Source organism: Pristis pectinata, chromosome 4 (assembly GCF_009764475.1).
Source record: "Pristis pectinata isolate sPriPec2 chromosome 4, sPriPec2.1.pri, whole genome shotgun sequence".
Taxonomy (NCBI): Eukaryota; Metazoa; Chordata; class Chondrichthyes; order Rhinopristiformes; family Pristidae; genus Pristis; species Pristis pectinata.
In genome coordinates this window covers 75,474,557-75,489,384 of record NC_067408.1, presented here as the reverse complement: position 1 = coordinate 75,489,384, position 14,828 = coordinate 75,474,557, and the positions used below count along the sequence as shown (strand labels likewise).

The 14,828-nt window shown below is 38.6% G+C and overlaps 1 protein-coding gene across 3 annotated transcripts in view; it reads right to left on the bottom strand.

The window, feature by feature from the left end:
• Window positions 1–1,982: 1,982 nt before the first annotated feature.
• The window catches only part of LOC127569414 (transcription regulator protein BACH1-like), a 69,166-nt gene continuing 56,320 nt past the window's right edge, over window positions 1,983–14,828 (bottom strand). For 2 of the 3 annotated variants that reach the window (XM_052014029.1, XM_052014030.1), the window contains 2 exons: window positions 7,847–8,053; window positions 1,983–6,517 (listed from right to left, as the gene is read on the bottom strand). In XM_052014029.1, coding sequence (XP_051869989.1) covers window positions 6,083–6,517; window positions 7,847–8,053 — 642 coding nt within the window. In that variant the 3' untranslated portion in view covers window positions 1,983–6,082. The remainder of the gene's footprint in view (window positions 6,518–7,846; window positions 8,054–14,828) is intronic. The other variant, XM_052014031.1, reaches the window with a different exon arrangement.

The following is a 14,828-nucleotide window of genomic DNA, read 5'->3' as shown; positions in this document are numbered from 1 at the left end:
AAAATGGGAGGTCATAAACTTTGGTGCATCTTACAGGAAAGCAGAGTATTTGTTACACGGTGAGAGACTGTGTAGTGTTGATGTTCCAAGGAGTTCTTGTACTTAAGTTACTGAGGGCCAACATACAGGTGCAGCAAGGAATTTAGAGAACAAATGGAATTTTATTAAGGGGATTTGAATACAAGAATAGGGAAATCTTGCAATTTTATAGGGCATTAGTAATATCTCATCTGGAGTACTGTGTACAGTTTTCATCCTTAAGGGAATACCTGCCATTGAAAGAGAGCAGCAAAGATTTACTAGAATAGTTTCAGGGATGGTAAGTATGAGGAGGGAGATCTCATCAAAACATACTGAAATTTTAGAAGGCCTGACAGGCTGGAGACAGGGAAGATGCTTCCCCTGGCTACCTTAGACCAGTGGGCAGAGTCTCTGAATAAGAGGTAGGCCACTTGGGACTGAGGTGAGGAGAAATTTCTTCAGTGTGGTGAACCTTTGGAGTTCTTTACCTCAGAGCAGTGGAAGCTAGTTATTGAGTTCCTTCACAGCTGAGACAGATTTCTGGGCTTGAAGGGAACTGAAGGGTATGGGATGGTGCTGGAAAATGCTAGAAGTGATCAGTCATCATCGTAATGAATGATGGAGTGAGCTTGAAAGTCTGGACGGCCTACTCTGATTTCTCATGCAACAGTACATCTCAAATCAGGCTTAAGAATTCTCAGAGAAACAGTCAAAACTAGAAAACAAGAATATTTAATTCAACAATATACAGTAAGCAAAACAAGGTAAAATTTTTCAATTAAGAGATAAAGATAAGTGACTGGAAAGTTAATTTTTCAAAAAAACTTCACTAATTAAAATCTACACAATTCAGACTGCACACATAAAAGATGTTTTCAGTGCCAAGGAAGCTGCTTGGTAATAATTAAGACTTATTAAAAAGTGACTCACAATTGAATGGGCAAGTCCTACTGTTTTGTGGTGTTCAAGAATATCCAGGTGGTCAGTCTCACAAATTCATGCTCGTCACGTGTCTGAATACCAAATCTCTTAGTGAAGTGTTGATGCAGAAACACTTGCAAAGGAGCACAGAGAGCAGGAAGAAAAAAAGGACAGCATCCTCCCAATTTCCATTTTTTTTAAAAAAACTGCACAATGTAGACCCTGTCAATTCCTCCCCCCAATTTGTTCCTTAATAACAGTGCATCACAAAACTAGGCCTAGCTGAAACCTTGCAGTATCGCAGGATTCTTCTCAGTTCAAACTTCAGTATTTGCTGCTTTGTAACAGATTCACAATTCCTGAACAAAGACCAAAGGTAACACAAAACAGGTATCTACCTGCTCAGTTGCACCATTTCCACTGAAACATTTCATCAGTTCTGAGGAAAGGTCGTTGACTTGAAATGTTAATTCTGAAAGGTCACCAACTCATTTGTTTTCCTCTTCAGAGATGCTGCCCTACTTGCTGAGCATTTCCAGTTTTTATTTCACAGTTCTAGCATTTACAGTAATTTACTTCATTGCAGAATTTGCAATATCATCTGGCAAGGAGTGCAACATTTTAAGAATACAATTTCCCTTGCCCCATTTCCTCTAAGGTATTACACAGGTTCAAATATTTGCAATGCTCCCACTGATTCTTAGCTAAACTCTTGTTGGCTGAAGGCCAAATAAGACTCATTTGCAGCTGTTCTGTTACAATCTGATATCCCAAACACTGCTTGCAGTTCAGCTGCAATGTACATATAAGCCTCTGGATGAAATAACAGTGCATATTGTTTGTTGTAGATTCAATACTGACAGTTGCTAACTTTTGCACAGGATAAGGTACAACTCCATCCAGTGACAAAATGCAGGTACTGCAGCAACCTAAACCAACCAGGACAGGTATCAATAATTGCCTGTCACAGATTAAACAGAAGACACTGGATTCCTGATAATGGAGTTTATTTCGCTCCCCTGCACACCCCCCACCCCCCTCACTTCTCATCTTGACTGAATCAAATCTTACTTAATGCATTTGAGCTTTGGTTCAAAACACAAGCAATGAAATAGTACTTCCCCCAAAGTTCATCAACATTTGGTACCAATGCACATGATTCAAATATATGGTCTGAAGACTTCAGATACACAAATACTGGAAGCTTTTGAGATGAACAACTGTACCACATATTTTAATATTTACACTTTTTCAAAATCTGTTAAAAATTCAAACAAGTATATTCAGTAAAGCAAGAACACACCCAACAATTGCTGTTGTTTCCTTAAAGTTTGTACAATACAAAAAAAGAATGGCAGTGAATACATAGTTACATAACAATACAACTGTACAATGTCAAAAATATTCACAAGAACAGACAGTGAAATATTTGAGGTTAATTCAAAACATCAAAAACAGGGAATCTGAATAAGTGGACCAGACATTAGACAATCACTGTGCTAATCTTCCGTTAGTGCTTCAAAGGAATATTAACCACAGTAGCATGTTTACAAATTTAAAAAAGTAGTTTTCAGTATATATTTCCAAATCAATCCACAGTAAATATTCTTTATAAAATTGTACATTAGAAATGCATAAACTTTGTACTTTTTTTTTAAAATAGGTGAATTCTCAAAGTTGTGAAGAAATTCAGCACTGATTTACACATCTCCCCGAAAAAAAATTAGATTCTGCGGAAACATTTGCTAGTGAAATGTTTGAGCCAGTAGATCTGATAAACTGCATATTTAGTGAGGTTGAAAGTTGAACACACTTGATTTCAAACATGCAGCTCATATCCCTGCAGTGAATTACATTTTCCTGGACTATTTCAATGTGCTTGTTCCTTAAGAGCATACAAATTGAGATATTGCATTTGAAGGCTCAGCCTACCAAAAATAAGCATGTCTATTGCCTTCTGAGGCAGCTTTTTCTATAATCCATTATATAAGCATGAGATGTGTGGTATAAAACTACAACACTGCAGTGAACATAAACGCTATATTTTAAAAATATATACAAGATATATTTGGTGTCACAAAATCCTGGTAATTTTCACTGTTCAATGTGGCCCACAGGTAGGTACTATCAGGTCAATAAACCTTCAGAATTTACATCATCTGCCCATTATTGAACAGGTTAACGAAAAGTATTAGAATTTTATGGAAAAGCCACAAAAACAGCAAAGACTGATTGTTCAAAAAATTTCTTAAAGAAAAAGTTAATTGTTTTACCTGAGCTGATACAAATAAAAATTCTTTGCTTCATTATCATATGATTAGAATTAATCTTGCCATATCCTGGTATTGCAAGAGAGGGAGGTTCAAGATAAATTAGGGGAAGTTAGTCTTGGAAGAAAGCTAAAATCCTAGGCAAATTTTTGTATTTACATTTTTTTTCTTTAATACACACTGAATTTTAAGAGTATTAACTTTGATTTACAATTGATCTTGGACGCCCTCTACTGTACTACTAAGAAATAAAGACCATTTTTCAATGCATCAAATTGTTTCTATTTCCATACGTCTCTAACAGATGAATTCTGTCCTCCTTCCAAAACAGAAGTTATGCCATTTCCTGTTTCCAAATACAAATAAATGCCAATTTCAGCATAACTTTAAAGAATCACTCCAGAGGATAACCAAATTGTATTGGAGGCCTTACAGTGTTTGCCCATTAAATCTCAAAAACACCTCGCATTAAAAACTTAAATTTGTAACTAAACATTGTTCCTCATAGGGCAACATTAACCTTGTCCTGTAGTTTTCTAAAGAAAAATGACAAGAATACTGTTAATATATTTGACAATCCCTGACAATAAGGTTGAGCTGGGTGGTCCACTGAAATAATACTGCTGCCCCAATAAGCAACTCTTATTTTTCTTTCACCCAATGGTGGTGATTTGTGATCAACAATGTACAATAAGAAAGGTATGCAACTTGAAACTTGATTGTCCCAAGTAGAAGTACTGACTGACATTTGGCTAGAATATTACACCATTGCCTCTTCTGATGTATTCCTTCAACATTGAGGTAGTCAAGATATTGGCTGGAATAAATGGCTTCTACTTCTGTTTATCACAATCAAAGCATAGGGAAAACTTCCTAAAGGCCTGCTGTGCACAGAAACCAAAAAGTTAGTTTTATACTTAACCTTAGCATACAGTAAGACAATGATATGCATTTTGTCAATTATTTGCAGATTCTAAGTTTAGGAGCAGCAAAATTAAACCAGCTATAAAATATTTAATGATTCACTTTCAAGTAATATTGATAAAGGCATCTTATTTCAATTAACTTAGGCCACATTAATTTTTGTTTTATTGTACTACTGCTGTAAATATTAGTGGTTAATGTCTTTTCTAAACAGATGCAATAGAGTTCTTTATAATGAGGGATTTCCATGGCTGCCCTACATTTAGAAAAACCCATGAACTCTCCCCAAGTGTACATCTGTGATAATGTTGTGATATTTACATTTTTTTTTGAACTATTTCAAGTAAAAAAAATAGTGCATATAAAAAAAATCCAAGGATCCTAGTATTCAATTCCACTACAAAAAACATCTGGGGTGGAAACAAACGCTGGTGTGAAATGGAAGACTTTATTCTACATTAAGCACTCACCGACACATCATGAACACAAAGTGGGGGTGCGGGGCGAGGTGGTGGGGAAAAAGGACATTTAGACCATTAATGCTCACTGATTGCAATGACATATGCATATTTAAATACCACCACCAACAACCCATAATTATAGACCTCTTTTGAGGAGGGGTTCAGATGGTGTCGAGAGATGCCAGGAAGAAGCCATTACCTCAATCATATTCTCATCTTTTCCAGGCAATGAATACAGCAAGAATCTGCTTGAAAACATGTTCTGAGCTTTGTTTTTCATCTTTCTGCACCAAACGTTAAAAATTACCAACTCTGTTGACACGATTTTCAGAGTCCCAAGGAGACCAGGAGGATAAAAAAAAACATTCCACAATTAGATACTGTAATTAAACAGAAATTTAGTAGCAATGCACGAAGTTCCCAACTTGCTGATCTTTAAAACAAATCCAGTGTTTGATAGGAGATTAAATATCAATTGCATTGATGATCCTCAGTCCACAAAAGAATGCTGACAATAGGTGGCACAGGATCCTGCTTTGATGAAGTGAAGTGAACTTAGTGGGTCAAAGGTTCACAGATATGACTACTTAGGAATGACACCATCTCTGAACATGGAAGGCAGCCACTCAACCTATGGTGCTGTCTCTTAAAAAGAACTATCCATCTGCTAGTACAATAAACAGTCCGTGATTATCAATTGAAAAAAATGATTTGGCAAAAGAAAGCCCTTCAATAGTGCTCGAGGAAAATCTATTAAAATATACTTGTGATGCTTAGGAAACAAATTAGTGTTTGGTTATAAAACTTCATTAATGCAAAAACTTCACTGTTCATGGATTTCTACAATAACTGAACCAAAGAGGAAATGGCACTTTTTTTTGGAAAAAGTGAAAATACAGATTTTAAAGTGTTAAGAATGAAGAGGTATCACGTCACGTAAACATACAAGTAACAGACGCAGACAACCCAGTGTCTGATGAAGGGTGCTTAAAGTTTAGTGAAATGTTTAATTTATTGAGATGGTAGGTGGAATTTAGATGGAAAAAACACGATGATACCGGAGAAGACCTACTGAGTTCCTCCAGCATCATTGTGTTTTTCATCTAGATTCCAGCATCTGCAGTCCTTTGTTTCTCTGGTACGTGGAATTTATGGATTACTTCAATATGCATCTTTCCCCTCCTTCACAGTTTGTCAAGCAGAGAATTTAAAAAAGTCATATCCATCGCTCTTTACATTACACTGATTAAACTGCCAAGTATTTTTGAACCTTGCATAAATTTCACATGTAGTAACATGTATAAATTCAAAAGGAACGTTATAAAAACATCTCAGTTTCAAGACAATGTAGATTGCATACATAAAAAGATTACAAATGATTTGCATTGCTCTTCTGGATCAACTGTGCTTCATGATTCCTGTAAATGAATTTCAAACTCAAAGAAGAGTACGAGTTCCTATTGAAAATTGTAAAATACATCAGGATTACTCATCTGTGGTACATTTGTCTATCATTTCTTGACAGAAATCAGTCATTACAGTTTGGCAGCACTGTTCAGTCTTGGATGGATCTGCTGTAATCCCTTCTCGTGGACTGCTGGGGATATCCATTGTTTTTTCTTGAAGCCGTTGACTAGAGCCTTGCTCATCAATACATTCCATACTCTTCGAACCCTTGGAATATCCTGGATGTGAAATAATCAGATTTGTACGAGTGATGGAACCAAGGCTTCTTTGTGTGTTCAGCACTGAAAGAGGGCATTCTGGGGAGGAGTATTTTGCTAGTGTCTGAATTTGTTCAGGGGTCAGGGCTGCTTCTTTACATATCTGCTTACAAAGGCCTGATAAATTACTCCAGGTTTCACCCATAGATAGTTTTAATTGCCCCTTCTCTTGTAGTAACTTCTCCTTTTCACAAAGCTATATTGGAGGAAAGAACAAAGCTTTAAAATCAATGTTTTAATAACAATATATATGCACTTGTGCACAGACAGAATTTCAGTTACTTAATTCTTTCACTTCTGGTTCAGGACTAAAGCACAGAATGGACTATGAACCATAGGATTCACATATAAAAGGTGTTTCATTAAGGAACCAGAAGGACATGAGGAAATATTCTTTTATAGTGGCCTGAGATACACCAACTGAAAGGATGGTGGAACAGATTCAACAATAACATTCAAAAGAGAATGAAATAAAAGTCTGATTTGTTGTCTTGCTCCACCAAAGAGTACCAACATATCGAAGGAAGCTAAGATTTTATGATTTTATTTTATTCTTTCATGGATGTAGATATCACTGACACAGCCAGTATTTATTGTTCATCCTTGGCTGTTTGAGGTGATGGGGAGTTGTTTCTTGACTCACTGTGGTACTCCCCAGTGCTGCTAAACAGAATTACAAGATTTTGACACTTACTATTAAAAGGACAGTAACATACTTCCAAATCAATGTTACCTGACTTAGTCATGGTACCTTATTCATGAGGATTTTGCCCTCGTGGTGCAGATAACACATTTGGGAGGTGAGAAGAAACAACCTTGAACTGCTCCAGTGCACCTTAGATGGCAAAGACTGCAACTATTGTAGTTGTTGGTGAAGGGAGTGAACATTTACATTGGTTGATGGAATGCTACTCAAGTATGCTGCTTTATCCTGGTGATGCACTCACCCTGGCAAGTGAAGAGTGCTCTCTACCTCACTCTTGATTTGTCTTTTATGAGTAACAGAAATGATGTGTGTGTGTGTGTGTGTGTGTGTGTGTGTGTGTGTGTGTGTGTGGGGGGGGGGTTTAAACTGTCAGGATCACCAGAGAATACCCAATACATCTGATATGCTATTGTAGTTACTGTAATCGTGCTGCTGACCCTGGTAAACTTTTAACTAATGGCAAATCAGCAGGATGTTGATGGTAGGTGATCTGATGGTGATAATACTGCTGAACATTAGGAGAGACAGTTATACTATCTTATTTGGAATGGTCACATGGACATTACTTGTGAACTAATAATCAACACCCAAATCCTGTCCAGATTTGCTGCTCAAGCTCAGACTTCTCAATCATCCTCCGTGTTGTGAAAGAAATTGAACCAGATTTAAATTCATAACAGGTTACTGGAACCTCAAGGTATCTTCAAGATAATGGCAAGTTGAATAATACCATGCCCACCTTACCCACCACCACCAAGCACACACAAAAATACATGCAGAAAATAAAAATCTACAAAAACCCATTTTCTTTAAACCTACCAGTGTGTGTATTTCACATTCCAAGTTCTGAATGCAATCAAGTTTCCGCTTTCGACAGCGTTGAGCTGCAATTCTGTTTTTGCTACGACGTCGTATATCATGGATATAATCTAATTGTTCTGGATTCAGTTTATGCAGCTTCAGCATTGTTTGAAAATCATTTCTGGATAACAGTGTAATTCTTTCAACAGGAAATGGTAGCTTTACCTCGAAGGAACCCAAGACTTAAAATTAGTTTAACAGAAGTAGGAGAAAATTGCATGATAAATGAGTGCACCTAGACATTATATAGAAAATGCATTTTCCAGTATTTGTTCAATTAAACAAACTTGAGATAGATTGTTCAGAATTTTCAGGAGCAGATAGAGGAGACTTACAGGAAAGCAAATTCGTTTTAGATCAGTAAATAATTGCAAGAATTGCTTACTAATTTATCAAGACGTAGACATCACTAGTAGGGCCAGCATTTATTACCTAGCACTAAATGCCTTTCAGGAGGGGTGAATAGCTACTTTCCTGAGCCACTGCAGTCTTTCTAGTGAAAGGACTCGCACATTACGATTGGGTAGGGAGTTCCAAGATTTAGACCCAACAATGATAAAGGCAATATATTTCCAAGTCAGGAAGACATGTGACCTGGAAGGGAATCTGTAGGTGATGGTATTCCCATGTGCCCAATGTCCTTGTTCCTCTTGGTGGTAGGGGTTACGGGCTTGGGAGATGTGGTCAAAGCCCAAAAATGAAAATGCAGTGCAGAAAGCACATAACACAACCACAATGCAGCAGTGGTGGAGGGAATTAAATGCTTAGGTTGGTGAATGGGGTATGAATCAAGAAGGCCGTTTCATCCCAATGGTATCAAGCTAGAGTATTGTTGGAGCTGCACTCATCTGAAGTGGATCGATTTCCATCACACTCCTGACTATGCCTTGTAGATGACGGAAAGGCCTTGGGGTATACGAAGGCAAGACACTTGCTGCAGGACACCAAGCCTCTAACATGATCTTGCACACACAATCTCTGTGCTGGTGGTTGAGAAGTGTTTATGGTCACTAGTAACCACAAGGGTGTTGTTGGTGAGGGACATGGCAGTGGTAATATCATTGTGTATCAAGGATAGATGGTTAGACTCTCCCTTTCTCTAAATGGTCACCAGTTGGCACTTTAGCAGCACAACTTTCAGTATCCACTTATCAGACCATACATGAAAATTGTCTCAGTTTCACTGCATGATGGACTGCTTCATTTGGTGAGGAATTATTAATGGAATCGAACACTGCAAACAGTAAACATCCTACTTTTGACTTTATGATGGAAGAAGAGTTATTAATAAATCAGCTGAAGATGGTTGAGCCTAGGAACTGTTGCCCTCAGAAACTCCTGCAGTACTGTCCTCTGGCTGAGATGATTCACCTCCAACAACTACAACCATCCCCCTTTGTGTAATGTATGAATCTAAACACTGGAGTATTTTCCCTTGATACCCACTGACTTCAGTTTCACCAAGGCTCCCTGATGGCACACTCAATCAAATGCTACCTTGATGTAAAGAAAAGTCACATTCCTCTCAACTCTAATTCAATTCTTTGACCCATATTTGGACCAAGCCTATGATGAAGTTTGGAACCTAGTGGTCCTGGCAAATCTCAGACCAGATTATAGGAATGATTGGGTGGTAATTAGCCTGATTGGAATTGAATTGCTCTTTGTCAATAAGACACACCTGGTCAAATTTCCAAAACAGCTTGGCTTGAGGCATAACTACTTCTGGACTGCAGGTTTTCTGTTAAACAACTGGATGTTGTCTGGTCCTACAGCTCTTCTTGTATCTAATATTCACACCTGTTTCTTGATATCAAGTGAACAATCAAACTGGGTGAAGACAGGTTTCTTGCATGTTGGGCCCCAAAATAGTTGAGAATAGGATGCAGTTGGAACCCCTACATATATTAAGTGTTCAAGAGCCCACCACTATTCAAGTGGTGGGATTGAGCTTTGATCTCATCCATCGGTTATGCAATCGCATCTTTGTCACTTAAGAAACCCTGTGTTGGAGTTCACTGGGTGGTATCTGATCACTTTCAAGAATGGCTAGTGCTGCTCCCAGCATGTTCTTCCATACCCCTTTGATTCTGGGGACCTCCAAGGTAAATCAAGATGGACCATCCACACAGCATTTCTGGCTGAACATGGTTGCAAATGCTTCAGCTTCATCTTTGGCACTCTCATATTGGGGCCCCTCCGTCAAAAGTTGCTTACGTTCTTGGAGCCTCCCCTGCACATTAGTCACTTAACTGTCCACCACCATTCACAACTAGATGTGATCAGACTGCAGAGTTTTGATCTGATCCATAGAATTGTGTAATCCCACAGTCAATCTATTGCAAACTGTTTTTTTGCCAATTTGTAAATACATATTCCTGAGATGAAGCAGGTTAGCAGCTCAGTTTTTTTTTTGAGGCATGCATGGTGCTGCTCCCAGCATGCGTTCCTGCACTCATTTGACCAGGGTTGAGCCTCTGACTTGATAATCATGATAGTGAGAGACGTTGTGCATGAAGTTACATATTCTGGTGGTGCTGCTGGACCTCATCAGATTATGGAAGGCCAGTTTGAGCTGCCAGATCCATTTCAAGTCCATCCCATTTTAGCATGATTGTGGTGTTGAAAAACACAATGAATGATTCCTCAGAAGATGAAACTTTACCTACAAAGAACTGTTCTGTGTCATTTCTACTGATGATGATGTCATGGTGAGATGCATCTGCAACAGGTAGGTTGGCGAGGATGAGGTCAAGGTTCAACCCTCATGTTGGTTCACTCAAAGTCTGCTTCAGAGCAAATAAGGCATCCTCTGTCTTTAAGGACTCAGCTAGGGCTGGTTCTATCAAGCTACCCTTGGTAATGAAAATTCAAATCTCACACTTAGAACATTCTGTGGCCTTGCTGCTTCTTTCAAATGTTTAATATGGAGGAGCACTGATTCAACAGCTGAAGGAGAATGATAAATGATAATCTGGAGCAAGTTTCCTTGTTCATGTTTGATCTAATGCCATAAGAGTTCATGGGGACTTGTCAATGTTGTGGAAACTCAGGCTGACCCACCTGCATACTCTGCTGGAACAGGGGCCTGGCACATTGCTGGAATTATGATTGTGAGTACAACTGTGCCTAGGTTGTTGCTTGATTGCAATACTGACTTTTAAATTATACTACAAATCAATTTAAACTATCTAACTAAAATCCCCATCTAGAATTTATAACTGATCTAGCCTTCGGTGTAGGTACCTCTGAAAATAAATTGTATTCATTAATGATATTCTGAAATTTAAGAACCCCAAGTTGCAAAAATATTCAATTTAGTACAAACTACTTTCAAATAAAAAGACAAAGTATTGCAAATATTTTAAAGCCAAAACAAACTATACTGGAAATGCACAAATAGTCATCTGTGGAGAAAGACAGTTAACATACCAGTTCAATCATCAGAACTGCAAAACCATATGTATGGACCAGGCTTTATGTATAGAACCTGAGATAAGGGAGAAAGAAGTTATGGCTGTAGGGTTTTGCTTGCTGTATAACTTTTAACTGTCCACCACCTTAAAAAATAAAGTTTTAATTAGCAAATTGCTCTCAATATGAAACATTTTGTGTTGGATTTGCTGAGATGAAGTAGCTGTGCAAATTCATTGGCAGAAACCCAAATATAAAATCTCTCACTTATCTGCATAAGCAATTTGTAAGTGGAACCAGTCAATCTCCGCAAAAAAAACAGCAGGAGGAGGTCTATGACCCCTTGTGCCTGCTCAGCTATTCAATAAGATCATGGCTGATCCATCATCACAAAGTGGAATGGAACTGCTGGGAAATGAGCATTCTTTTACGGATTGATTTAGTGCTTTTGGTCTTTTGCTTTATTTGACTGTTATCTTCAATAAAGTAATTGCAGCAATGCAGACCTCTGGCTTTAGTTGATAGCTGGTCACAGACCTAGTGTTTCAAGGGTGGATCAACTAACTGACAAACTAAATTAAATCAAATTTGAATCAAGTAACTGCAGCAGCAACAGGATAAACAGACTTGAGTGAGCAACCTTAATTGACTACTGATCTTTGCAGGTCAGGAAGAGATTAACATGGGAGTCTGTGCTTTTGTGCCCAATTTACTGGGCATGAAATGAATATTCCCAAACTGATACAATCATGGGAATCTTACCATTCTGACCCATGCTGTGTTGATTTTTAGCTTTAGGTAAAAGAATATCAGAGTCTGGAAATACTAAAGTCATAAAGGATTCTAGCATCTCTAGTCTCGTACCATCAAAGATGTGCAACTACTTATAGAGAAGAGCTGCTGCTTCACAGCTCCAATAAAACATGTTCAATCCTGACCTCCAGTAATTTTTGTGTGGAGTTTGCAAATTCTCCCCGTGACCATGTGGGTTTACTCTGGCTACTCTGGTTTCCTTCCATATCAGGACAGTAGATTTTATGGCAACCCTAAACTGGTCCTAGTGAGTAGGTACAAGAGAGAGTTAATGAGCATACAGGGAGAATAGATTACAGGGAAAGTTAGTAAGGAATAAGATTTCTCTGAGAGTCAGCATAGACTCGATGGGTCAACATGGCCTCCATCTTCACAAGGAAATATGGAAATCTGGGGGAAACAGTGTAAAACCAGTGTTAATATATGAAATTCTGAGCCTTTCTCACTGGCAAAATTTACATGTAATTCACCATCATTTTGTTACTTCTTTCACATGTTCTAGCATTGAACAATGAAACATTTTCTAAATTGATAGCCCACATATCTGCTATTGTGTTATCAATGTGAAGCCCAGCACCTGGACAACAGCAAAATATACATCAGGCTGCTGTTTATCGAATACAGCTTGGCGTTCAACACCATCATTCCCTCAGTATTAATCAACAAGCTTCAAAACCTGGACCTCTGGACCTCCCTCTACAGCTGAATCCTTGACTTCCATAGTCAGTGTGGATCAGTAACAATATCTCCTCCTCAATGACAATCAACACAGGCCCACTTCAAGGATGCGTGCTTAGTCCATTGCTCTACTCTCTTTACACTCATGATTGTGCGGCTAAGCACAGCTCAAACACCATCTATAAATTCACCGATGACACTACTGTTGGTGGCAGAATCTCAGATGGCAATGAAGTGTACAGGAGTGAGATAGATTGGCTGGTCAAGTGGTGTCACAGTAACAACCTTGCACTCAATGTCAGCAAGACCAAGGAATTGATTGTGGACTTCAGGAAGGGGAAGTTGGGAGAACAGACACCAGTCCTCATTGAGGGGTCAGTAGGGTAAAGATTGAGCAGCTTCAAGTTCCTGGGCATCAATATTTCAGAGATCCATCCTGGGCCCAACACAATGATTAATCACGAAGAAGGCACGCCAGTGGCTCTACTTCATTAGGACTTTGAGAAGATTTGGTATGTCACCAAAGACTCTTACAAATTTCTACAGATGTACGGTGGAGAACATTCTGACTGGTCGCATCACAGCCTGGTATGGAGGCTCCAATGCACAGGATTGCGAGAGGCTGCAGAGGGTTGTAGACCCAGCCAGCTCCATCAGGGGCACAACTCTCCCCATCGAGGACATCTTCAAGAAGTGATGCTTCAAGGCGGTGGCATCCATCACTAAGGACCCTCACCATCCGGCATGCCCTCTTCTTGTTACTAGCATTGGGGAGGAGGTACAGGAGCCTCAATGATTTAGGAACAGTTTCTTCCCCCCGCCATCAGATTTCTGAACAGCCCATGAACACTACTTCATTATTCCTTCTTTGCACTACTTATTTTGTAATTTATAGTAATTTTATATCTTTGCACTGTACTGCTGCCACAAAGCAACAAATTTCATGACATACAAATCAGTGATAAGAAATCTGATTCTGATGTTCTTGGAGCACATTTGTTTATTCACATAACAGGCACAAAATCATTGCAGCCATTCACCTCATCTTTTGCCATTCGCAAATCCATCCTGGCTCCATTATGAAATGAAATTTCTCTAAATACCTATTAATTTTTTCCTCATTAATACTTCTATATTTTTTCATCCACAATGGTTTCTAATCGTCACCCTTAAACAGAGCCTTCCAATGTGCACTGCACTGCCAGTTACTCAGTTCCTTCCAAGTTTCAGTTGAGAAACTCATGTGATTAGCTCTTACTTTCACAAGTTTACTTCCCATTCCTCACAGTATTTATCTGTGCTAACCTTCGCCCCAAAAGTAATTTAGCCCTCTTACCCTTCCCTCAAGAAATTATTTACTACACTATTAAATCCATTGCCAACCAAACTTTTTCACCCCACAACCTGTGCTTCATTTCTTTTGTACACATTTTCTTCATACTAATCTTGATCCTATTTTCCTTGATTAGACAGCATCAGATTAAACAACAGTAATAGTCTTCCTGTGCATATCAATACTATTAACTGTCCAACATTACTGCCTCTTTCTTCAGCATTCTTAACAATCACAGGTCACAATGGCTTGAATGATATTAAGTTTCACCGCCTCTTGTAGAATCCTGGAATGATATAGTGCAGGGCAGCCCTTTAAACCCATTATGCTTGCACTCACCCTTAGGGAGAACTAGCCATTTAATCCCAGCAACGTCATCCTTCCTTGTAATGAGCAATAATTTGCAAGGCTAATTATTTGCCCAATTCCCTTTTGAAAATCAGAACCAAATCTACTTTCACCATCTTTTCGATGCAGTACATTCCAAATGATAACTTGAGTATTCTTTCTAAACTACTACTGGTTGCCAACTCTTCAGCCACTCTAAACAGTTTTTCCTTCTTTACACCATCAAACCCCTCTACAGTTTTGAACAACTCTTAACAAATTTTCTCATCACCTTCTCTGCCTCCTGGGGAAAAGAAAGTTTACCTAGTCTTTCCCTGTCACTGAAGTTCTGTACCCCTGTTAATACTCTACTCA